Here is a 27,408-nt window from a genome sequence, read left to right on the forward strand (position 1 = left end):
GCAGGTTCGAATCCTGCCCCGGGCATAGATGTGTGTGATGTCCTTAGGTTAGTTAGGTTTAATTAGTTCTAAGTTCTAGGCGACTGATGACCTCAGAAGTTAAGTCGCATAGTGCTCAGAGCCATTTGAACCATTTGAAACCTAACTAACCTAAGGACATCGCACACATCCATGCCCGAGGCAGGATTCGAACCTGCAACCGTAGCGGTCACGCGGTTCCAGACTTTAGCGCCCAGGACCGCACGGCCACTTCGGCCGGCGGCGGCTGGTAGTCTGGGTCCGTAATGCAGCTACTTGCGCGGTGAGCTCGGCAACCTGTGCTTGTAGCGCGGCGAGATTTATCTGCCCGAGGTTGTGAGCAAACTGTTGCGAAGCATGCGGGTGGATACATTTCTGCTATGCAATCCTCGGTTTGCGCGAGTGCATCCAGATCGCTGGCACACACTGTCAATATTTTCTGCGAGTCGGATGGCGGGCGCGATAGCCAGATATTCCGCGGAATGCTAATCAATGCAGTCGGCGTAGTAGTTGCGATGGCGTGCCATAGCTTAGCTCCTCTGTGCGGAGTAGCTTCTCCAATCTCTTCGCCTCGGACTGCGAGAGCCGGGTAATCAGAGCGTTCTTGATGGTTGTGGAACGATCATTACTCGGTAGTGACGCCAGAATATCTCGTAATTCTGCGACCATATCTTCATTGAGTGCAGCAACTACATAACTGTAGTTCGTTTCGTTTGCGGTTGACTTTCTACTTGAGCAAACCACAGATCGGGATTTTGTTGCCAAAAAGGTGGTGGTTTTACTGTCACGCGATTAACTACTGCGCCAGTAGACACTTCCGCAGTTGGTGGTGGGTCTGCCATCGTGAGTTACGGCGAAATGGAACACGGAGGATGCGCGACGCGGCTGACGCGGATGTTCGTATTTAACGCGATGCAGCACGATACGGAGCGTTAGTGATCGTCGCATTTCACGTTAGTGACCGTCGGACATCACGTAGAGTGATTGCCATTTGTAACTATTATCTCTGGCGCAGTCACTGACTTATTTGTTTTTATGCTGTTCTGTTGTTTAATCTTCTAGTAAAGGAGTCGTATGAGTTACGGTGCGTTTATTATGTTGCAGCTAAGTAAATACAACTAGTCCCGCAACAGTGGTGTACTGGTTTTTCATCAGTCTGTGGAAGAACATAGCCCAAACTACCTGCTTCATTTTCACCAAATCTTCAGTATCATTTCCAGTGGCCATCCCGTAATATTGCTGCAGTTCATCAATAATTTTGTCTGTCAGCCTGCTCTTATGGTTTTACCATCAGGCACTTTCTTGTCTCTCAAACTTTATTTCAACTTCCTCAAACTGGTAACCATCTTCTTCCAGTCACGACCAATAGAAACACCTAATTTAACAACACAGCAATCCACAGCCTTGTCTATAAAAAAATTACAAATTTTATTGCACCTTGAAGTAATGCACTTAAAAATTTTAACATTTTCAACTGGTGTAGATTATATTTAAAAAAATAAAATAAATACTTCCCATGTGGGTTTATATATATATACTCCTGGAAATTGAAATAAGAACACCGTGAATTCATTGTCCCAGGAAGGGGAAACTTTATTGACACATTCCTGGGGTCAGATACATCACATGATCACACTGACAGAACCACAGGCACATAGACACAGGCAACAGAGCATGCACAATGTCGGCACTAGTACAGTGTATATCCACCTTTCGCAGCAATGCAGGCTGCTATTCTCCCATGGAGACGATCGTAGAGATGCTGGATGTAGTCCTGTGGAACGGCTTGCCATGCCATTTCCACCTGGCGCCTCAGTTGGACCAGCGTTCGTGCTGGACGTGCAGACCGCGTGAGACGACGCTTCATCCAGTCCCAAACATGCTCAATGGGGGACAGATCCGGAGATCTTGCTGGCCATGGTAGTTGACTTACACCTTCTAGAGCACGTTGGGTGGCACGGGATACATGCGGACGTGCATTGCCCTGTTGGAACAGCAAGTTCCCTTGCCGGTCTAGGAATGGTAGAACGATGGGTTCGATGACGGTTTGGATGTACCGTGCACTATTCAGTGTCCCCTCGACGATCACCAGTGGTGTACGGCCAGTGTAGGAGATCGCTCCCCACACCATGATGCCGGGTTTTGGCCCTGTGTGCCTCGGTCGTATGCAGTCCTGATTGTGGCGCTCACCTGCACGGCGCCAAACACGCATACGACCATCATTGGCACCAAGGCAGAAGCGACTCTCATCGCTGAAGACGACACGTCTCCATTCGTCCCTCCATTCACGCCTGTCGCGACACCACTGGAGGCGGGCTGCACGATGTTGGGGCGTGAGCGGAAGACGGCCTAACGGTGTGCGAGACCGTAGCCCAGCTTCATGGAGACGGTTGCGAATGGTCCTCGCCGATACCCCAGGAGCAACAGTGTCCCTAATTTGCTGGGAAGTGGCGGTGCGGTCCCCTAGGGCACTGCGTAGGATCCTACGGTCTTGGCGTGCATCCGTGCGTCGCTGCGGTCCGGTCCCAGGTCGACGGGCACGTGCACCTTCCGCCGACCACTGGCGACAACATCGATGTACTGTGGAGACCTCGCGCCCCACGTGTTGAGCAATTCGGCGGTACGTCCACCCGGCCTCCCGCATGCCCACTATATGCCCTCGCTCAAAGTCCGTCAACTGCACATACGGTTCACGTCCACGCTGTCGCGGCATGCTACCAGTGTTAAAGCCTTTTTTTTTTTTTTTTTTTTTTTTTTTTTTTTTTTTTTTTTTTTTTTTTTCACTTGCCGCCCTGATTTTACGACCCACCACCTAAGTGCTTAAGGTGGGTCTATTTTGACCACTTGGCCGCTACGACCGGTGTGCGGACTCTGATGTAGTTGATGAAACTCACACCAGTTCCCGCATCCGGTCGCACCGTTGCCCGTGTCCCGCCACGTGGAGGCGGGTCTGTGCTTTTTTTTTTTTTTTTTTTTTTTCTTTTTTCTTTACTTTGGCAGCTTTCCCAAAACCGATTTAACAAAAATTTTACAAAAATTAATGTTGAATTGGAAGAAGGAAATACAAGGAATAGTTTAGTCTGAAGAGGAGAAAAGACGATAGGAAAGGAAGAGATGATAGTCCCACCACCGTAGGGGACTGAGGATGAGCGTCTTGGGATTTATCTTCAAGCCTCTGATCCTCAGTCCCCTAACCTTAGCCTAGGAAGTTCTATTCTATTCTAGTTGTGGCGTTTGATATCTCTATTTATGTTCTATCTGGTTACTTGTATACAGGTTTAGAGTGCCGTGGTAGCTGATGGCAATTGCGACGGTGCGCCGACACTGTTTATGTCTAATTTTATACATTAATCTATTGTCAGTTTTAGGTCTACTTATGTAAGTCTATTGCATGTCAGTTGTTTTATATTGAGACTTAGTTTAGTTCTTCCACACTATGGTGTCTGTCTGGGTGCTGCATATAGGTTTATTGTCTGTGTGGTCTTCTGTTCCTGTATTCTTTGTGGCATTCGTCAGAAATTTTGTCTGTTAGTGCGTTCAGTATGTCCCAAAGTTCAGGTGTTCTGATCGCGTCGTATATGTGTTCCTCTGTCTGTAAGTGTTGTATCCCAGGTGTGTTCCTGTGCTGTCTGTATTTCCCGCAGTGTTAAAGACTGCGATGGAGCTCCGTATGCCACGGCAAACTGGCTGACACTGACGGCGGCGGTGCACAAATGCTGCGCAGCTAGCGCCATTCGACGGCCAACACCACGGTTCCTGGTGTGTCCGCTGTGCCGTGCGTGTGATCATTGCTTGTAAAGCCCTCTCGCAGTGTCCGGAGCAAGTATGGTGGGTCTGACACACCGGTGTCAATGTGTTCTTTTTTCCATTTCCAGGAGTGTATATATGGAAATTATAATTAAGTAAAAATCCGAAAATTTGAAAAAATTTCCCTTCTAACTCCCCTTAAATGATTTAAGTTCCTTCACTGCTCTGAGGTTGTCTACTTATATGTTACTCTTGTTGGCAGCGGTTGTTGATTCGAATTCTTGAATATTTATTTCGTCGTCTTTGGTAAAGGAATTTCGGAAGCATGTGTTTAATAACACTGCTCTGACAGCACCGTCTTCCATAGTATGTGGATTGCTATCGTGCAGAGAAGGCATTGATTGTGTCTTGCCGCTAGCATACCAGAGGCTAGTGTCGCGCTCTGTCCATGGGAGTCGTTCTCAGACCCGACTGCTGCTGTAACAGAATGATCGTCCGTCTCAACGAGTCCGCTAGCGAATATTGCAAAGTGCCTGTTTGCAACATACAACGGGATTCGCTACCTCGCGGAAGACAATTACTCAACAGCAGCACAGCTCCAATGGTCCAGGCAACACAGCAGCCGAACAGCAGCTGACTGAAGGCACGTGCTGTGGTCTGAAGATTACCTCATTTCAAATTATGCAAGGCGTCCAGCTCAACGGCGATCCGATGAGGCGTTTAGACCATACTGTGAGAAAGGCATAATGAAGGCGATTTGTGGGGAAGTTTTCGTGCCTCGACTGGGGCCCATTCATTGAGGGTGCCTCGAACATAAACCAGGACGTTTACTTCAACATTCTCGGTGGCAATGTGTTGCCTTTCCTTCGAAGTTTTCATGATGTTCATGCTGTGCCCACTACCATCTTCCAACATGACAAGTGTAGAGTTCACATGGCAGTAGGCGTATCTTCCTGGCTTGACCATCACTGATGGATACTAATGCACATCAGTTGTCCCGTCAAATCGCCTGATCTTAATCCGATCTCAGTGACTAGCACTATCTGGAATTGCAGGTGAAATGTATCAATCAGGATTCCCACCATTTGGTAGCCGTATCTTAATTAACCATCAGTGGTTGGTTTCAGATAGATATGCCTCATGAAACTAGTAGTGTAGCTTCCTCGCCTGACGCGGACCGCTACCGAGGTCAGAGGCAGTGTTATACGGTAGAAGTATAATGTCTCCTCAGGGTGGCCAGTTCTTTGTTTGATGTGCTTATTAATTTCTCTCTCATTACTAAAGGTGATCAGAGGAGCCGTCGTGGGGTGTAATGGAAGCATCCCCAAGTTGCATCAACAACTGGCTCACTCTTTCGAATGTTTCAGGCTGTAGCCAAACACCATCACACGCTACGTGAACACCCAGCTTAACAGCCGTGTACCGCAAGTCTCTAGAGGAACGGAGGGTTCCAAATGATTGGAAAAGAGCACAGATAGTCCCAGTCTTCAAGAAGGGTCGTCGAGCAGATGCGCAAAACTATAGACCTGTATCTCTGACGTCGATCTGTTGTAGAATTTTAGAACATGTTTTTTGCTCGAGTATCATGTCGTTTTTGGAAACCCAGAATCTACTATGTAGGAATCAACATGGATTCCGGAAACAGCGATCGTGTGAGACCCAACTCGCTTTATTTGTTCATGAGACCCAGAAAATATTAGACACAGGCTCCCAGGTAGATGCTATGTTTCTTGACTTCCGGAAGGCGTTCGATACAGTTCCGCACTGTCGCCTGATAAACAAAGTAAGAGCCTACGGAATATCAGACCAGCTGTGTGGCTGGATTGAAGAGTTTTTAGCAAACAGAACACAGCATGTTGTTATCAATGGGGAGACGTCTACAGACGTTAAAGTAACCTCTGGCGTGCCACAGGGGAGTGTTATGGGACCATTGCTTTTCACAATATATATAAATGACCTAGTAGATAGTGTCGGAAGTTCCATGCGGCTTTTCGCGGATGATGCTGTAGTATACAGAGAAGTTGCAGCATTAGAAAATTGTAGCGAAATGCAGGAAGATCTGCAGCGGATAGGCACTTGGTGCAGAGAGTGGCAACTGACCCTTAACATAGACAAATGTAATGTATTGCGAATACATAGAAAGAAGGATCCTTTATTGTATGATTATATGATAGCGGAACAAACACTGGTAGCAGTTACTTCTGTAAAATATCTGGGAGTATGCGTGCGGAACGATTTGAAGTGGAATGATCATATAAAATTAATTGTTGGTAAGGCGGGTACCAGGTTGAGATTCATTGGGAGAGTGCTTAGAAAATGTAGTCCATCAACAAAGGAGGTGGCTTACAAAACACTCGTTCGACCTATACTTGAGTATTGCTCATCAGTGTGGGATCCGTACCAGATCGGTCTGACGGAGGAGATAGAGAAGATCCAAAGAAGAGCGGCGCGTTTCGTCACAGGGTTATTTGGTAACCGTGATAGTGTTACGGAGATGTTTAATAAACTCAAGTGGCAGACTCTGCAAGAGAGGCGCTCTGCATCGCGGTGTAGCTTGCTCGCCAGGTTTCGAGAGGATGCGTTTCTGGATGAGGTATCGAATATATTGCTTCCCCCTACTTATACCTCCCGAGGAGGTCACGAATGTAAAATTAGAGAGATTAGAGCGCGCCAGAGGCTTTCAGACAGTCGTTCTTCCCGCGAACCATACGCGACTGGAACAGGAAAGGGAGGTAATGACAGTGGCACGTAAAGTGCCCTCCGCCACACACCGTTGGGTGGCTTGCGGAGTATAAATGTAGATGTAGATGTTTGTGTATCACCAACTGGTTTAGCATACGCAACTTCTCAGATGGCCCACACAAGCAAAAATTGCGGGATTGAAGTCTGGTGATGATGGTGGCCAGGAATAGCCTCCTCATCCAATCCAACTCCTGGGGAAAGGTCATTCAGATGCAGATGAACGGAGATACCGTAGTGAGCTGCTGCTCCATCGTGCATAAGCCACACTACCTGTAGGACAGCTGAGGGCACATTCTCCAGCAAAAGAGGGTGAATGTTCTTCAGGAATTCCACATGCGTGTGCCCAGTGAAGAGTTGCGGGAAGACGAGTGCTTCCAGGTTGTCGCTATTAATCCCAGCCAGACAATGATACTAAACCATTGCTAACGTAACAGTTCAACCATTTTTTCTGTAGCCCAAGGATGACAACTGGATACGCTTATTATGGTTAATTAATACGACGAAGTGTATAATATAGTGTACGAGTAATAATTATTAAGTACTTCATTACACACTGTCCAATTTGAGACACATGCTGACATGTACGTATTCGTTAATTTTCCTGTGTGGAATCACCTCCTTATTTAATATTTATCTTGCATAGGGGGACCTCAGCTATCACACTATAACACTGCTGAATGTGCAGGGTCTAGCAGGGAGGCATCACATGTACTATAAGGGTATTTTTAGGAACGTTCCGGTTTTTTGGGCCAGCCGTTGTGGCCGTGCGGTTCTAGGCGCTTCAGTGTGGAACCGCGTGACCGCTACGCTCGCAGGGTCGAATCCTACCTCGGGCATGGACGTGTGTGATGTCCTTAGGTTAGTTAGGTTTAAGTAGTTCTAAGTTCTAGGGGACTGATGACCACAGATGTTAAGTCCCATAGTGCTCAGAGCCATTTGAACCATTTGAACCGGTTTTTTTGTATATTTCACGTGGATATAGTTGTAATGTAAATGTGGGTGTAAATGTACACCGAAGTGCCAAGGAAACTGGTATAAGCATGCATATTCAAACAGAGAGATATGTAAACAGGCAGAATACGGCGCTGCTGACGGGAACGCCTACAAAAGACCACATCTGGCGCAGTCGTTAGATCGGGTGCTACAATGGCGGGTTATCAAGAATTGAGTTTGAACGTGGTGTTATAGACATCGCACGAGCGATGGGACACGCTTAGCATCTCCGAGGTAGGAATGAAGTGGGGACTTTCCCGTACGACCATTTTACCACTGTAACGTGAATATAAGGAATCCGGTAAAACATCAAATCTCTAACATCGCTGCATCCGGAAAAAATTCCTACAGGAATGGGACCAACGACGACTGAAGAGAATCGTTCAGCGTGACAGAAGTGCAACCCTTCCCCAAATTGCTGCAGATTTCAGTGGTGAGCCATCAAGAAGTGTCACCGTGCAAACCATTCAACGAAACGTTATCGATATGGGCTTCCGGAGCCGAAGGCCCACTCGTGTACCTATGAGGCTGCACGACGCAAAGCCTTACGCCTCACCTGTGCCCATCAACACCGACATTGAACTGTTGATGACTGAAAACATGTTGCCTGGTCGGACGAGTCCCGTTTCAATTTGTATCGGGGGGGGGGGGGGGGGGGGGTGGACGTGTACAGGCGTGGAAACAAATCCATGAATCCATGGACCCTGCATGTCAACAGGGCACTGTTCAAGCTTGCTAAGGCTCTGTAATGGTGTTAGGCGTGTGCAATTGGAGTGATATGGGGTCCCTGATACAACTCTGACAGGTGACACGTACGCAATAATCCTGAACGATCACGTGAATCCATTCACGTCCATTGTGCATTCCGACGGAGTTGGACAATTCCAGCAGGACAGTGAGACGGCCCGCACGTCCGGAATTGCTACAGAGTGGCTCCAGGAACACTCTTCTAAGTTTAAACACTTCCTCTGGTGACAAAACTACCAAGACATGAACTTTGTTGAGCATATCTGGGATGCCTTGCAACGTGCCATTCAGAAGATATCTCCACCCCCTCGTAATCTTACAGATTTATCGACAGCCCTGCATGTTTCATGGTGTTAGTTCCCTCCAGCACTGCTTCAGACATTAGTCGAGTCCATGTCACGTCGTGTTGCGGCACTTCTGCATGCTCGCAGGAGCCCTGCACGATATTAGGCAGGTGTACCAGATTCTTTGGGTCGCCAGTGTAGGCGTACATCTGGATGTAGGTGCTGGTTCAGATGCATAAGCTGACGCAGAGGGAGACATAGATGCCAATGCAGATGTAGATGTTCTTGGAGGTGTAGATCAGATATAGGTGCTGATGTCAGTTGACGTTTAACTGTAGATATGGACATGGATGAAAATGCTGATGTAGATGTAGATGCAAATGTAGATGTAGGTGCAAATGTAGATGTAGGTGCAAACGTAGATGGAGATGCAAATGTAGATGTAAATGCAGATGCAGATGTAGATGCAGATGCAAATGTAGGTGCAAATGTAGATGTAGGTGCAAATGTAGATGTAGGTGCAAATGTATATGGAGATGCAAACGTAGATGTAGATGTAGATGCAGATGCAGATGTAGATGTGGATGCAGATGCAAATGTAATGTAGATGCAGATGCAAATGTAGATGTAGATGCAGATGTAGATTTAAATGTAGATTTAGGTAAAAGATTGGTGTAGATGCAGATATAGATGCCTGACGCCTTCCTGGAAATGCACAGCTTGCCTACTCTGTTTCTAGAGCACACGGATTGGGTGTGGCGGTGTTGCAGACGCGCCGTACTGCGAGGAGGAGGGCGAGTCGGTGGTGGGCGCGACGCGGCAGGAGACGCTGGAGGTGTGGTGCCGCGTGTCGTGCGACCCGCCGGCGCTCGCCTTCCACTGGCAGTTCAACAGCTCCGGCGAGACGGCCGAGGTGGCGGCGGCGCGCTTCTCCAGCAACGGCAGCGCGTCCCTGCTGCGCTACACGGTGCGCTCCGAGCTCGACTACGGCACGCTGCTGTGCTGGGCGCGCAACGCCGTGGGCGCACAGGCCCGGCCCTGCGTCTTTCAGGTAGTCGCCGCAGGTAAAGCGCGTCCCCGGCTGCCACCACCACAAGGCCCCAGCTCCACCCCCTGTTCCTCTGACTTTCCACAAGGCGTTAAATACACGAGGGTTGGAACTTTAATAGTGGCAACCATTTTTTTACAGCTCGTACAAAATAGATACATGTTTCAAGGTTTTACTGACCTTCAAAGTAGTCACCAGCATTGTGTATAACCCGTTCCGAGCAATGTGGAAGTCGTAGAATACTCTTAGCAGTGCCAGTTGTGTTGACAGTTCGAGCGGCGCGGTCTATTGCCTGACGAATTTGTAGCAATTCTGAAGCGAATACCGTGACGTGTTTGCTTCAGTTTAGAAACCGAGTTAATCTCACGAGGGCTTAAGTCAGGGGAGTGCAGTAGGTGTTATAGCACTTAGCAGCCCCATCAGTCAAACAAACCAGTAACAGCTTGCACTGTACGTGCTTGAGCATTGTCCTGCAAAATGATGGTCAGGTCCTGCAGAAAGTGTCTTCAGTTCTGTGTCTAAGCTGGTCGTAGGTTGTGTTCCAACAATAAACAGCAAACAATAAACAACCGATCCCTTCTTCTAGTCAGGTTGTGGCTCAAATACCTCTTCTCCTCAATTCTGTTCAGTTCCTCCTCATTATTTACGTGATCTACCCATCTAATCTTCAGCATTCTACTGTAGCACCACATTTCAAAACCTTCTAATCTCTTCTTGTTTAAACCATTTGTCACTCATTTTTCACTTCCATGTATGGCTAAGCTCCATACAAATAATTTCAGAAAAGGCTTCCTAATACTTAAATCTATACTCGATGTTAATAAATTTCTCTTCTTCAGAAACGCTCTCCTTGCCATTGCCAGTCTACATTTTATATCCTCTCTACTTCGACCATCATCAGTTATTTTGCTACCGAAATAGCAAAACTCATCTACTACTTTAAGCGTCTAATTCCCTAATCCCCTCAGCATCAGCCGATTTAATTCGACTACATTCCATTTGCTTTTGTTGATGTTCATCTTATATCTTTCTTTCAAGACACTGTCCATTCCGTTCAACTGTGCTTCCATGTCCTTTTCTGTCTCTGACAGAATTACAATGTCGTCAGCAAACCTGAGTTTTTATCTCTTCTCCATGGATTTTAATTCCTACTCCAAATTTTACTTTTGTTTCCTTTACTGCTTGCTCAGTATACAGATTGAATAACATTGGAGATAGGCTACAGCCCTGTCTCACTCCATTTTCAACCACTGCGTCACTTTCGTGCCCCTCGACTCTTATACCTGCCATCTAGTTTCTGCACAAATTATAAACAGCCTTTCGCCACCTTCAGAATCTGGAAGAGTATTCCAGTCAAGATTGTCAAAAGCTCTCTCTAAGCCTACCATAATGACACCATAATGGAATTTAAAGTTTTTTTTTATAATTTGAAAAAATTCAAACTATCTCATCCCTTAAAACTGTAACCTTACAAGTGATATTTAATGACAGCTAAACAAAAAGATTTCTGTAAAACATATTCTCCAAGCCATCAACAGACAATCTTGGCATTAAGGTAGATAGACATAAATAGCTTTAAGGCGGGTAGGACGTCAAACGGGCTGACTTGTAGCAGGAGAGGCACCACAGGATATTTTAATTTCACTGTCTATACTTTTACAAATAAATTCATTAATAATTTCACTGTCTATACTTTTACAAATAAATTCATTAAAGTTTATCAGCATGAGCAGGAAGGATTCAGAATTTACACTCACAGCAGTGGAAGTTCAAAAACATAACAAAATAAAATTTTTATATGTGAATTTCATCAGTTTTTCACTTTCAATTGGCTGCATTTGTTGATGTAGGTACACATTTCTTCATAAGTAGGAGCGATTCTTCGCTGAATTTTGCACAGCGTACAAACCATACCTACAGGCGTACGGAACTCTAGAATTTTCCAAATTTATTAAAAACTGTGGTACAAGTTGAAATAATAAACTATAAAATTTGAGTTTTCTCTAAACATGAAGTTTGAAATGTAACAGCCCATTAATTTTCTCATAAATTAAATGAATTCTAGAGATTCACTCACCTGCAAGTATGGTTTGTATGCTCTGCAAAATTCATCGAAGAATCTCTCTTACTTATGAAGAAAAGTGTACACCTAGCAATAAATGGAGCCAATAGTAAGACAAAAAATGATGAAATTTCACATGTAAAAAAAATTGATGTGAGTGTAAATACTGAATCCTTCCTGGTCGTTATGACAAAGTTTTATGAATTTATTCGTAAAAGTATAGACAGTGAAATTAAAATGTCCTGTAGTGCCTCTCCTGCTACAAGTCGGCCTTTTGATGTCCTATCCCCTAAACAAACGATCTAAATCTGGTCAGTTGGATCAATAGACAAATTTTCTTCAAAAATGAAAGAATATTTGCATGGCGCAAGGTGACGGTATGTTAACACATAAATTTCTAAAAAAAAAATCAGGACGTCAAAAATAACCTTGAGGATTAGGGACACTTTTATATGCAAGACGCTGTCGTAGGCGAGTCATACAACGAGCCTCGCTAGCAGTCAGAGTGAAATAAGTGTAACTGACTGAATTTAAAGCTCACAACAGCCTCAAGACACGACGTCTACATAAACAGGCAGGCGATAAAACGATAAGCTTTGTGCGGGAAAGAGAAAGGCTGATAAAACCCAGTTTAATCTGTAGACAACCGACATGAACAAACTTGCGCCGTCCCCAGATACCGGCCGATACCATAAACACCGTAGTGTCACACCAACAGGCCTCCAGGTCGCGGCAAGCACGCTACAATCACGCGACGGCCCGAAATTCAGGAACACAACTAGCAAAAGCTGTCGACAAGAATACTATGGAATAAGCACGAATAAATTAAGCCAAGATAATTCAAGCCTCTTCTAACGTTACTCGCCAAAAGGCGCCTTTAGAAGCTAATATCAAGAAGCCAGAAAATTATTCAGGCGGCAACGCTTCTAGTAATGTCTTCACTCGTTTTAATATAACAAGGAGTTTAAAAGGAGAAAAATTTGCAACGCCACTCGCCGATATACCTCAGAGACCAAAGCTTACTCGAACCCTACAAAACGAAGTGCACAAATTAAAATCCAGAAAACGTACTTCAAATACAAGGCCTTACCGTTACAGATCCGGCAAAGGGCCGTTAATTTAATCAGTGTCTTGAGGGGTGCTTCATCCTTACTTCTATAATTGATGTTATTTAGCATAAAATTTCAGCCACCAACAAATAGCTCAAAGTCTTAAGCTTGCACAATAGGCTCTAAAACAATTCACATATTAACACTCCCCTCTAAAATCAAAAAAATCATTTTAACGGAAACACATATCTCTATTAAATAGTAAATGGGATGCAACCAATTTTAAAACTACTCCGAAATACTACACTACTGGCCATTAAAATTGCTACACCAAGAAGAAATGCAGATGATAAACGGGTATTCATTGGACAAATATATTATACTAGAAATGACATGTGATTACATTTTCACGCAATTTAGGTGCATAGATCCTGAGAAATCTGTACCCAGAACAACCACCTCTGGCCGTTATAACGGCCTTGATACGCCTGGGCATTGAGTCAAACACAGCTTGGATGGCGTGTACAGGTACAGCTGCCTATGCAGCTTCATCACGATACCACAGTTCATCAAGAGCAGTGACTGGCGTATTGTGACGAGCCTGTTGCTCGGTCACCATTGACCAGACGTTTTCAGTTGGAGATAGATCTGGAGAATGTGCTGGCCAGGGCAGCAGTCGAACAATTTCTGTATCCAGAAATGCCCGTACAGGACCTGCAACATGCGGTCGTGCATTATCCTGCTGAAATGTAGGGTTTCCCAGGGATCAAATGAAGGGTAGAGCCACGGGTCGTAACACATCTGAAATGTAACGTCCACTGTTCAAAGTGCCGTCAATGCGAACAAGAGGTGACCGAGAAGTGTAACCAATGGCACCCCGTACCATCACGCTGGGTGATACGCCAGTATGGCGATGACGAATACACGCTTCCAATGTGCGTTCACCGCGATGTCCCCAAACACGGATGCGACCATCATGATGCTGTAAACGCAACCTAGATTCGTCCGAAAAAATGATGTTTTGCCATTCGTGCACCCAGGTTCGTCGTTGAATATACCATTGCAGGCACTCCTGTCTGTGATGCAGCGTCAAGGGTAACCGCAGCCATGGTCTCCGAGCTGATGGTACATGCTGCTGCAAACGTCGTCGAGCTGTTCGTGCAGATGGTTGTTGTCTTGCAAACGTCCCCATCTGTTGACTCAAGGATTGAGACGTGACTGCACGATCCTTTACAGCCGTGCGGATAAGATGCCTGTCATCTCGACTGATAGTGACACGAGGCCGTTGGAATCCAGCACGGCGTTCCTTATTACCCTCCTGAACCCACCGATTCCATATTCTGCTAACAATCATTGGATCCCTACCAACGCGAGCAGCATTGTCGCGATACGATAAACCGCAATCGTGATAGGCTACAATCCGACCTTTATCAAAGTCGGAAACGTGATGGCACGAATTTCTCCTCCTTACGCGAGGCATCAGAATAACGTTTCACCAGGCAACGCCGGTCAACTACTGTTTGTGTATAAGAAATCGGTTGGAAACTTTCCTCATGTTGTAGGTGTCGCCACCGGTGCCAACCTTGTGTGAATGCTCTGAAATGCTAATCATTTGCATATCACAGCATCTTCTTCCTGTCGGTTAAATTTCGCGTCTGTAGCACGTCATCTTCGTGGTGTAGCAATTTTAATGGCCAGTAGTGTAGCTAATGTTCCAATTTTACGCCACAGCTTGGCCCATAAAACTTTATAATTCCCAAAATCACATAAGGGAAGCTAAACATACACCACTGCACTCTCAAACAGTATGTTAACTGTCCCATCAGATTAGACTGCAACAAATGTCAGAGAGCCATGCGAGGAAGGAACCACGCGAGCAGACAGGTAAATAATACCGACCGTTGCACAAGAAGTGCTGTCAAGTCCAAACACTTAAAATTTCACTCAACGAATGGACCACCAAATCCGTAATTCCGGCAATCCACTACAATCGGAGACGAGTCTCAATACCGAAAACTGGCTCTCCGGCGGGCAGGGCTTGTCTCTCAGAGAGCTGTCTGCCGCCAGGCAGCCATGTACTCCAATACTCGGCTCTTACTAAGTCCCCGGCGGGCGCGCAGGCTTGTTTCTCAGTTCGCCACGGCAATTATAAGACCAGAGACACCACACTACAATCACACCTCCTATCGAGATGTCAGTACATCAGAAAAAGAAACGAGCCAAACATTCGACTCGATCTGGTGCGGCTCGGTAAGAGCTTACCTATGATGTGCACCTTCATCTGCATCTATATTCCGCAACCGAAAATATCTAATGGAGAGTTCTTGTGGTGTAACAATCAGCTCCCTTTGCTGATCCATTCCAAGGACATTATACAAACTATGGCAGCTTCAATTCCTCTAATTTCCTAGTCAACATTTCCAAAAACGTGTGTACGAGAAAGTACTGTAGTATTCTGCCTGGCTCATCTTGGAATGCAAGCTTGTAAAGGAGTACTACTACTGACAGCTGTCATGGCCCCTATATTGTAGTGATTGTTAACCCCGTGCTACTGTCATTTCTTCGACAGCTTTTTAAGCAGGACAATGCACGTCCGCATACGGCTGCTGAGAAGCAACTTACTCTTCATGAAATTTCCTGGTAGATTAAAACTGTGTGCCGGACCGAGACTCGAACTCTGGACATTTGCCTTTCGCGTGCAAGTGCTCTGCCATCTGAGCTACCCAAGCACGACTCACGACCCGTCCTCACAGCTTCAATTCTGCCAGTACCTCGTCTCCTACCGTCCAAACTTCACAGAAGCTCTTCTGCGAACCTAGCAGAACTAACGCTGCTGGAAGAAAGGATATTGCTGAAACATGGCTTAGCCACAGCCTGGGGGATGTTTCCAGAATAAGATTTAGGCTCTGCAGCGGAGTGTGCGCTGATATGAAACTTCCTGGCAGATTAAGACTGTGTGCCGGACCGAGACTCGAACTCGGGACCTTTGCCTTTCGCGAGCACGTACTCTACCATCTGAGCTACCCAAGCACGACTCGCGACCTGTCCTCACAGCTTCAGTTCTGACACTACCTCGTCTCTCACCTACCAAACTTCACAGAAGCTCTTCTCCGAACCAGGCAAAAGTCCCGAGTTCGAGTCTCAGTCCGGCACACAATTTTAATTTGCCAGGAAGTTTCATATCAGCGCACACTCCGCTGCAGAGTGAAAATCTCATTCTGAATACTCTTCATGGTTTCCAACAACTGCCCTATCCAGCTAATCACCAGATCTCAATCCAATTGAGCACATATGGAAGACGGTGAAGCGGGAACTTACGCATTCTCCAAACCCTGCATGAACCATTGCCCAACTGCAACAAGCGGTGCAAGATGCTTGGGACAGTCTATCACAGGATGGCCTTTCGACACCTCTACGGTCGTCAGCGTGTGAGAATATACGCCCTTGTTGCTCTCATAGACTTCTCAGGCCCTGCACGCACAATTGTGCCTTTGTGGTGTTGCTTGTTCTCTTTCCTTGTGATTAACGCTGGAAAGTTCAGGCGAGCACTGCAAATAGTGGTACGAGGTTTCTGACGTATGCGACGCCTTTTAGTTCCCTGTTCGGTCTCTGAATGGCGCTAATAGGCGGCAAATTTGTAGTTGGTCAAGATGGTGGCCAGGAAGAGCATGTTCGACTGTTTGTCTCTGTTATCATAATACAAATTCGATTAAAATCATTTTCATGGCATAAATCTACTTTAAATATATTGTCTTACGTAAATATCTGATAAAATTGATAATTTATTTGAAAAGTAACATAGTTGTAAACTGACACAATAGCACACGCAGAGTTGTCCGTGTTTGGCCTACTTCCAGATTTTTAAGACAGTTGACAGTTGACAAAGTGCTGATATCCACGTTTCTTTTAAGGTCTGTGTTTATTTTGTCTGATAGCCATTATTAATCGAAAAAGAAAATTAAATTACTGGTGTAATTTAACCATATCTGAAGAAGTCTGTAAACGCTGATTTGCTACAGTTGTCAGACATAGACGATTTAGGCAATGATGATGATATCCTAGACTCTACTTGGCTCCCAGGAGATATGCTAGAAACTACCGGAAAAGTTAGCCTGGACTGTCATCCTCAGGAGAAGATTTTGAAGAGGCATCCACTTCACAGTACAATGAAGATGACATGCCGCCTAAAACGAAAACAAAGAGAACATAAATCATTAACAACAACATAAACGACAGCATAAGGAACAAAAGCACATATTTCAGCTACAGCTACACCAGCAGATGGTGAAAAATCGAATCAACAGTACATTTGGGGATAGAAGCCTTGTCTCAGGTAATACCACCTTCTCAAGATCACACAGAGGAGAAAAGCTTACAACTTACTTAAATCTAGGCTAAGATTTTATATCTGTACAATATCTTTCTAGAAAAGTTTCATTTAATTTGTTTCAGGATATTATCAAAGATACAAATCCATCATCTTACTTCCTAAATTATGTCAGTGAACAATTGTTCCAAGAATGAGATTTTCACTCTGCAGCGCAGTGTGCGCTGATATGAAACTTGCTGGTAGATTAAAACTTTGTGCCGGACCGAGTTCGAGTCTCGGTCTGGCACACAGCTTTAATCTGCCAGGGAGTTTCAATTGTTCCAAGAATCTGCAGCCTATACAGGCATTTACTACATGACTAAAACAGGACAACAACTCGGACGTTGACAGTACATCAAGAAAGTATTTGCTGCGTACGTCAACTGTAAGCAAGCGCAATCAATCAATGGAAGGAACTGATGTGTGTGATGAGCAGATGGTGGTTTGTCATACACAAATAAAAACTAAGAAGTTGATCCTAAAGATAAATTAACATCTGATGGACATAGCTTGTGTGAATTGAAGCAAATAAAATTCTAAAAAAAGACATACATTGTCTGCTTGCATTCCAGAGGCTCATAAGGGGGTAGCTCGTCACAGCACGAAGCAAATCATTACACATATTGATGATCATGATGAAACAGAAGAAGAAGAACGTTTAATTATGGTTGAAACCAAAAGATATATATATATTCGAACATGTCCACAGTGCAGACATAAGAGGTTGCACAAATTTAATGAATGAGCTAGTGTTGATGATTTAACATCTGTAAGAAATTCCTGCAAAACACGCTGAAAATAGCATAAAATAATCATATGTGACAGATGTGGTGCGTAGGTGTCTACCTAGAGGCGCCAGCTGTTTTAGCTTGTATCACACACAGAAGTGAGAAAGTAAACATGACATAGTTAGACTGTGTATATTATGAAAAAGTTGTGATAAAGGTCCAACACACACAACAGTGCAGTTGCAAAATCTACAAATTTATGAAAATAAATTTATTTTCGTTTTTCTAATAATTTAATGACTGTTTTTTACTTAATAAAAGTGCCTGTTCTCAAAAATGACACGTAAAATGTAACGTTGGGTGTGAAAGGGATAGGAGGTACACTTTGTATGGAATTGACTGCTCCGGCATTTTACTGTGACTTGTGTGTTTCATTTGGTCTGAACTTAACACATGCTTCTACAGTGATGAACTACATGTCATATCACCAGCTAATAAAATGGCCTTGCCCTTCAGGATGTTACATTTTTTTTCTAGTACTGTAGAAATAACAGCAGTGACGTCTCCCTGCTTCTGCCCAGTCGCTAAACAACTGGACAGTTTACTACATATATTCGAGGTGTAGGGGTTTTCCACTCAGCGCAGGCAAAACTCGAAGATATACTAAGGTATCCACAAACCGCAGTTAGATAGCTAAATTTACTTATGAAGTAACATGATACGTTTATCTCTTTCGTTTTTGTTTCATTCCTTACGAGTTGCGTTCAACAAGTAGTGCTACACATTTTTTTTTTCTGAAAGCAGGTTGGTTTTATTCAGGATTCCAATACATATTAGTCCCGAAACTTCCGGCTAAAAAACCCTGTTTTTCAACATATCCGTCCAATGATGCGACGGCTTACGTTACCTTACTGGAGGGGCCTTTATGCCCGCATGGTATCACTCTACTGGCTGACATCGGAGCCAGTGTCTTGCTATATCAATAACCTCCCCATCATGCACATACTCCTTCCCGCAGACCCATCCTTGGTTGGGCTAACCAGATGAAAGTCGAAAGGTGCGAGATCCAAGCTATAGGGTGGTTGAGGAAGAACAATCCAATGAAATTTTATGAGCTCCTCTCAGGTGCGCAGACTTATGAGGCCTTGCGTTGTCATGAAGAAGGAGAAGTTTGTTTACATTTTAGTGGTGTTGAACACACTGAACCCAGTGGGCGCACACCTTAGATTGCACCAACTGGTGGACGAGTGTATCAACACTACAAGAAGAGATGTCCAGTTGTGCAGCGAGGTGTTTGTAATCTGGCCATCACATCGAATGAGAATGTCCACACTTTCCACCACTACAGGAGTCACAGCCGTGTCCAGCCTGCCGGCACACGGGAGATGGGACAGGTTTGCGCCAACTCGTTGGGATGATGACAGACACCTCGTCCTACGACTCACCGTGCTTCTGTTCACTGCCAGGTGTCAGTAGACATTTCGTAAGCACCCACGAATATCTGCGATGATCTGGTTTTCCGCCAAAAGAAACTCAATGACAGGTCTCTGCCTGGAACGCACCTTCGTTACAGACGCCATTTTGGAGGCTACATATAGCGCCACCATGAACTGGAGCTTTATGAAACTATAGGGGCTGATGCGGGTAGGTTCGCATTTTTTTTCTTCCGAAATTGGCCGAGAAGAAGAAACGTGCTGCATTACCTATTGAACGCACCTCGTACATAAGAAGTAACATAATACATTTATCTGTTTTGGTTTTGTTTCATTACTTCCTTTCGTCTTATTTTATTCCTAGTTACTTGCCTTTTGGTTTTATATACAGGGTGGTCCATTGATCGTTACTGGGCCAAATATCTCGCGAAATAAACGTCAAATGAAAAAACTACAAAGAACGAAACTTGTCTAGCTTGAAGGGGAAAACCAGATGGCGCTGTGGTTGGCCCGCTAGATGGCGCTGCCGTAGGTCAAACGGATATCAACTGCGTTTTTGTAATAGTAACCCCCACTTTTTATTACGTATTCGTGTAGTACGTAAAGAAATATGAATGTTTTACTTGGACCACTTTTTTCGCTTTGTGATAGATGGCGCTGTAATAGTCACAAACACATGACTCACAATTTTAGACGAATAGTTGGTAACAGGTAGGTTTTTTTAAATTAAAATACAGAACGCAGGTACGTTTGAACATTTTATTTCGCTTGTTCCAATGTGATACATGTACCTTTGGGAACTATCATTTCTGAGAACGCATGCTGTTACAGCGCGATTACCTGTAAATAGCACATTAATGCAATAAATGCCCAAAATTATGTCCGTCAACCTCAATGCATTTGGCAATAAGTGTAACGACATTCCTCTTAACAGCGAGTAGTTCGCCTGCTGTAACGATCGCACATGCATTGACAATGTGCTGACGCTTGTTGTCAGGTGTTGATGGTGGATCACGATAGCAAATATCCTTCAACTTTCCCCACAGAAAGAAATCCGGGGACGTCAGATTCGGTGAACGTGCTTCGACGACCAATCCACCTGTCATGAAATATGCTATTCAATACCGCTTCAACCGCACGCGAGTTATGTACCGGACATTCATCATATTGGAAATACATCGCCATTCTGTCATGCAGTGAAACATCTTGTAGTGTCATCGTTAGAACATAACGTAGGAAATCAGCATATAATGCCGCACCATACATTAACCCGCCAAGGTCGCTGATGTTCTACTTGTCGTAGCCATCGTGGATTTTCCGTTGCCCAATAGTGCATACTATGCCGGTTTACGTTATCGCTGTTGGTGAATGACGCTTCGTCGCTAAATAGAACTCTTGAAAAAACCTGTCATCGTCCCGTAATTTCTCTTGTGCCCATGGCAGAACAGTACACGACGTTCAAAGTCGTCGCCATGCAATTCCTGGTGCGTAGAAATATGGTACGGTTGCAATCGATGTTGATGTAGCATTCTCAACACCGACGTTTTTGAGACTCCCGATTCTCGAGCAATTTGTCTGCTACCGATGTGCGGGTTAGCCGCGACAGCAGCTAAAACACGTACTTGGGCATCATCATTTGTTGCAGGTCGTGGTTGACATTTACATCTGGCTGAACACTACCTGTTTCCTTAAATAACGTAACTATCCGGCGAACTGTCCGGACACTTGGATGATGTCGTCCAGGATACCGAGCAGCACACATAGCACACCCCCGTTGGGCATTTTGATCACAACAGCCATACATCAACACGATATCGACCTTTTCCGCAATTGGTAAACGGTCCATTTTAACACTGGTAATGTATCACGAAGCAAATACCGTCCGCACTGGCGGAATGTTACGTGATACTACGTACTTATACGTTTGTGACTATTACAGCGCCATCTATTACAAAGCGAAAAAAGTGGTCCAACTAAAACATTTATATTTCTTTACGTACTACACGAATATGTAATAAAAATGGGGGCTCCTAATAAAAAAAAAACAGTTGATATCCGTTTGACCTATGGCAGCGCCATCTGGGGCAACTATAACGCCATCTGGTTTCCTCCTTCAAGCTAGACGAGTTTCGATCTTTGTAGTTTTTTCGTTTGACGCTTATTTCGTGAGATATTTGGCCCGGTCACTATCAATGGACCACTGTATATATATATATATATATATATATATATATATATATATATATATATATATATATAAGCGTCAAACGAAAAAACTACAAAGAACGAAACTCGTCTAGCTTATACATATATATATGTATATAAAGGGCGGAGAAAAATAGTGTCACGAAATTTTAACCCTGGATAGCTGATGCCAGTAACAACCAAAATTACTAATGGTGTGTAGGTCGACAATGCACCATTTTTAAACTACGGAAACTTGGCGCTAAGCGCTTCGATTGGCCATGGGATCGTCCTGTTACCGTTCCTCGGTTAACGGGCAGCACCATGGTTGCTGGTTCACACATACAAATATCCGTCGACCCGTCACTGCCCCAGTTTGATAGGCACACGTGGCAAGTAGGTCCTGCTGTTTGTCTCCACCTCACGTCTGAGAAATTCACATGTAAGCTTCGCTTCGGAGCACACACACGTCACCTGAGATTTAGTCATACAGTAAGCATGGCGGCACAGTATTCATTTGAAGAACAATGAAGTATGGTTTTTGCTTATGTACTAGCCGCCGGTGAGGCGCATGAAGCTCTACGATTGTATAAGGAACGGTACTCAGCAAGACGCCACCCACACCCGCAAACGTTTACAGCAATTCACTGGCGATTTGGCGAAACAGGCTCGTTAGCGATATATCATGGTGATGCTGGAAGACCTCGAACACGACGGGATGCTGCATTTGAAGAGACTGTTCTCTAGCGCTTCGAGGAAGCACCTACGACAAGTACTCGAGTGGTTTGAGACGACATGGGGGTCACTCATTGGTTAGTCTGCGGGGTATTGAGGTATGACGGAAAGCATCCATTTAGTTTCCACCCTGTCCAAGACCTAAATCCTGTGGCGGACTATGAACAAAGGCTAGGGTTTTGCCGGTGGTTTCTGTGGCGTGTTGCACGAGTTCCAGACTTCCCCACCACTTTGTTGTTTACCGAAGAGTGTACCTTCCATCGGGATGGCCTTCACTACACTCGAAACGTTCATTACTGGGCAAGGGGAAATTCTCACGTCACGTACGTCCACGGACACCGGAAACGATTTTCGCTCAAGATTTGAGCAGCCATTGTGAGTGACCATCTAATTGGGTCGGTCCGTCTACCTCCTCAACTTACTGGCAAATTACCTTCACGTTTTTGCAAGAAACTCTACCCAGCCTGCTGGAAGATGTTCTTCTGGGCACGTTCCTTTGTACATACGGCTGCACATATGGTTGCGGCATGTTGGGGCGCCCGAACACAACAGTCGTGCTGTGAGCAGTTATTTAAATGAACTCTTAGAGGGCCAGGTAATTGGCAGAGGTGCTCGAAGGACATGGCTCCCGCGATCACCAGACCTCACACCGCCGGACATTTCCCTGTGCGGATTCTTCAAGGTTCTAGTTCACCCACCTGGATGCGAAACCTTTCATTTATTTCAAGTGTCAACTTCGCTTCGCAGTTTCTCGGGATGTAATTGATGTATTGCGATGCAACCAATGCCATTATTTTTGTGATTTTTCATGCTATTGATTGCACACGAAATAATACGGGGTGTCCATTCAAAAATACACAAGTTTGTGTTGAAAATAGTACTTGCTTACGTTTTAAAATTTCACATAGTATTTAGTTTCCTAAGCCCGTGCAGTACGTTCATGCTGGTGTAAACCGTTTTTGAATATCTACTGTTATTCCAGAGAGAGTTGTGTGTGTGTGTGTGTGTGTGTGTGTGTGTGTGTGTGTGTGTACGTGCGTGTGTGTGTGTGCATGTTTGTGTGATATAATTTAGTATTTAGCATCATTAAAGTTTAAGAAAAAATTGCGTACTAATATGAAGAAAATTGTGAATGTACTGATGTATTGCAACACCTGCTTTAGGTTCGTAGGAGAGTAGGTTTTATGTTTATAAACAAATAAATCCACCATTCCTGTTCAAGTTAGATGCGTTCTTAGAAATCTCTACATACTTCCTGTCTTCAAAGATCTCTAACAATTCATTTGTTTTGAAGGTTTAGGACCTAAACACTTTGATTCACTTTGTCAGTAAGTTACCTAATTGAAGAAAACAGCCTTAAGTTGATGTCACTGATTAGATGTCGTGTATCGAAAGGAAAGCTCATCCAAAACTTCGCAGGTAATTTAGGGGCCCATGAGTTTTCTGCGATGAATTTATTTTCATATCAAAGTTGTAGTAGGGCAGTTTACTGATAATTGGTTCAAGGATGCTCAGTTAGGTTTGTCAGCTGTTCATGAATAACATGTAAAGAATTCTGTATGATGTAGAAATGTTTGTATTTTATAGTCTATATGAGTGACACATCTTTCAAGCATTTCTGTGGCTACATTATGTTCATCTTAATTGTAGATTTCGTATTCTAGAAAAACCATTTCCATTGTATTACATATTGAGAAATGCTTGTCATGATCTGTCGAGAAAATATGCTTCTAATTTGTGTCAAAATTGTTTTAGCTGTTGATGTGATCCTTCAGTGCTGATAAAAATTTAAGAATTATACGGCTGCATACTTCGTTACTCCTTATTCTGCGTAAATGGATGGCCTGTTCAATAGCTTTATATTGATAACGAACTCCGCTAATACATTGTGAGCCTCCGTCAACAAACACGGTTATGTGAGAGCTATATCCAGAACACTATGCCTAAAGCAATCACCAGCAAAAAATACCCAATTCGGCTGTCTTCAATTTCCCAGAATATCAACGTTTAAGGAGTTTATAGCAGGAGACATAAAGTTCAAAGACTTATCAATGTGCACATCCAAAACATTTGTAGATATCACTTTTCTGCAACGGTTGTTATAACTGAGCTCAAGTCTGATGCAGTGGAAAATTAAATGTACTGTTGTACCTCAGTGTAGTTATAGCCATTTGAATAGACGCAGTTAATATTATTTTACCAAGGGAATTTCATGTGCTTAAGTTTGACACATTTAGTAGTTTCATGTAGACTTTTATCTAAGTTTACTTGTGGCCATTCGCAGAGATCCAGTTAATATTTACCAATAAAATTTCATACACTGTGTGCTTCATATACTGTATATTGAAAATTTCATGTGGTCTCCGTGCACTGAAATATGACCACTACCAGCGAGTATAATAATACATCAAAAGAAAAAGGACTTTCTAGCTTCCTGAATCTGTTACGAGAGATCATTTGCAGCTCGGGTGTCCCACGAAACGTAAATATCTGTAAATTTTATCAGCGATCCAAGATATCGAAACAAAGGGACATTTCTCTGCTTGATTACAACACTAAATTCTTTTATCTATTTAAATACTGAAACTTTTATTGTAAAATGAAACGTTCTCAATGTAATGACGTTGTAGTGCACTTTAAAAGTGTTATTTTCACGGAAATAGCCTGATTCTGTGATTAAAATAAAGTTCAGATATCTAGGAGAGAAAATTAAAGAAAATAACTTGAAAAAATTTGTCGTGACGGATAGGATAGACAAAATGGAAGAAGTGTACCGTTGACAAAAATTGTTTGCAATAAAAAGATCATCATAATATTAATACATGAACATGAAAATTGCAGTACCGATTTTTAACATCAGTTATACAAGGAGACTAATGAAACTTCTGTATTTCGAATGCTACTTTGCCAGAGACGAACATAAAGAAATAGTCATGTGTGTAAGTAGCCATTAAAAGTGGTAAGAGGAAGTAGATGCTTTCACATTTATAGCTCTGATGATACCTTCTCTATCCTCCATTAAAATATCCAATACTTGAACATCGAAAATTGAAATGCTGCCAATCTGTGCTCTGTGTGCCGATCAGGTGCTCTGGTACAAATTGTATGCGAATGTAATAACGTTTCGTGAAATCGCATTCTAGGGACATTCATGTTTATATGTTGCATATAGTTCATTTGCAGTAAGATATGCATGCTATGCAGCTAAAATGCCACAACTGCTACATCGATGATATTGCCAACAGTGGAAAACAAAACGTAGTAACGAGGCCGTGAGGGCAAAAAACGCTAGTGTTGTTTTTTCATTTACTTTCGTCAAAGAGGAAACGGAGCTAACTTTGCGTTTCTTTGCCGCTATAACCACAAAATCTGAACTGTTCTTAATTTTCAGTTTCTTCATTTTGAGTAGCTACGACTCTACGACTCCTCTTCTCCCCCCCCCCCCTCCCCCCCCCCCCCCCCCCCCGCCGGTTATTGCATTTGACTGAGGGTATTGCCTGATGAAAACTAACCTATTGTTATTGGACTGAAAGACGAATAGCTAGAGAGACACAGTTTTTGTGTAGACAAAGCAGTAGGAATAATGCAGACATTGATAATGATAATTGTATTGTTTTTTGAAAGATAAATTTAAATATGCATTGAACTTAATTCTAAATAATTTTGAGAGATATAATTACGGTTTCATGAATTTACAATGCAGATTTTGTAATCCAAATCATTTCGCATCTGAGGTTACTTTACGCGATAGAACGGCATTCACATTGTGTTGTCATAAAGGAAAATTTTGTTTGCCGCTGTTAACACAAAATTTATTTTTCAACCCACTGTACCAAGGACTCACTTAAAGTGATTGAACAATTAAAGAGAAGTCAAAGAATTATTTCAAGAATGCTCGTAGCATTTGCTATGGGTCACTTTTGAGTCTAAAACTTCACAACTTTACGTGGAGTGTATCATTTTAAGATAAATAACATTGATCACAGTTTGGGTCTACTGACTCAACGGATCGAATTTCGACAGCAGGCGATACTAGCATCAATAAATCCATGAACAACGCATTGCAACACGGTATTGAAAACACAATGGCTCTACACAAATTAATGCTTAACTAGCACTGAATTGTAAATTAGACAAATCGTAAATATAAGAATTACTGTGAGAAACAATTGTAGCTCAAGTGATGAACAATGTAGACTGGAAATTAATAAGGAATGAGGAAGTACAAGAAAAACAGACACGATTAGAAACATATTTTTCGGACTGTTACACAGGACGACTGACAATTGGCTGACAAAATGGATCCTCAAGTCGCTGTGGGGTGAGAAATTAACAACAGACTGGGTCCGAGATTTTAAAAAAGGTTGAGAAATACACAACATAAAAGAAAAAGGCACAGCAGAAGGGTATACACAGCCTGATAAAAAAAAGTGATGCACCCAGAAGACATGGTTTGATGTTAATATATCTTTCTAAATGTACTCACTATAGGCGGGTATAGCGAGCAGCTGAGGCGTCTAGTCATGGTTCACGCGGCTCCCTCCGTCGGAGGTTCGAGTCCTCCCTCGGGCATGGATGTGTGTGTGTGTTGTCCTTAGTCTAAGTGAGTTTAAGTTGCATCAATTAGTGTGTAAGCATAAGGAACGATGACCTCAGCAGTTTGGTCCCACAGACACTTACCAAGAATTTCCAAAATTACAGTAGCAGTTTTCTGTGGCAGGTGGAACGGCCACCAGAGAGCATTAAGGTTCTTCGTATTTAGTGTTGTCACCAAGCTTGGAGGGCAGACAAGGGGCATGAGAAGTCAGGTGAGCGATCAGTGTGAAGGACACAGAGATATTGAGTGTGAGACATCATTATCAGCATCTGACACAGTCTGAGAGGAGCTGCGTTGTGGATCTCCATTTGAGTGTCTGGCCGAATCATGCAAAACCCAGATTTGGGGAACTGTCGGATGCGTCAGTGGCCCAGTGATGGACCGTTATCAGCATCTGACAAGAGTCAGAGGTGCCGCATTGTGGATCTCCATTTGAGTGTCTGGCCGAATCATGCAATACCCAGATTTGGGGAACTGTCGGATGTGTCAGTTGCCCAGTGATGGACCGTTATCAAAATCTGGCAGACTCTGAGAGGTGCCGCATTGTGGATCTCCATTTGACTGTCTGGTCGAATCATGCAATACCCAGATTTGGGGAACTGTCAGATGTGTCAGTGGCCCAGTGATGGACCGTTATCAAAATCTGACAGTCTGAGAGGTGCCGCATTGTGG

The 27,408-nt window shown here is 43.8% G+C and overlaps 1 protein-coding gene across 1 annotated transcript in view; it reads left to right on the plus strand.

The window, feature by feature from the left end:
• The window catches only part of LOC124597437 (nephrin-like), a 490,606-nt gene that overhangs the window by 454,418 nt on the left and 8,780 nt on the right, over positions 1-27,408 (plus strand). The window contains exon 10 of the mRNA XM_047135938.1: positions 9,302-9,595. Coding sequence (XP_046991894.1) covers positions 9,302-9,595 — 294 coding nt within the window. The remainder of the gene's footprint in view (positions 1-9,301; positions 9,596-27,408) is intronic.

Source organism: Schistocerca americana, chromosome 1 (genome assembly GCF_021461395.2).
Source record: "Schistocerca americana isolate TAMUIC-IGC-003095 chromosome 1, iqSchAmer2.1, whole genome shotgun sequence".
In the NCBI taxonomy this organism is placed as follows: Eukaryota; Metazoa; Arthropoda; class Insecta; order Orthoptera; family Acrididae; genus Schistocerca; species Schistocerca americana.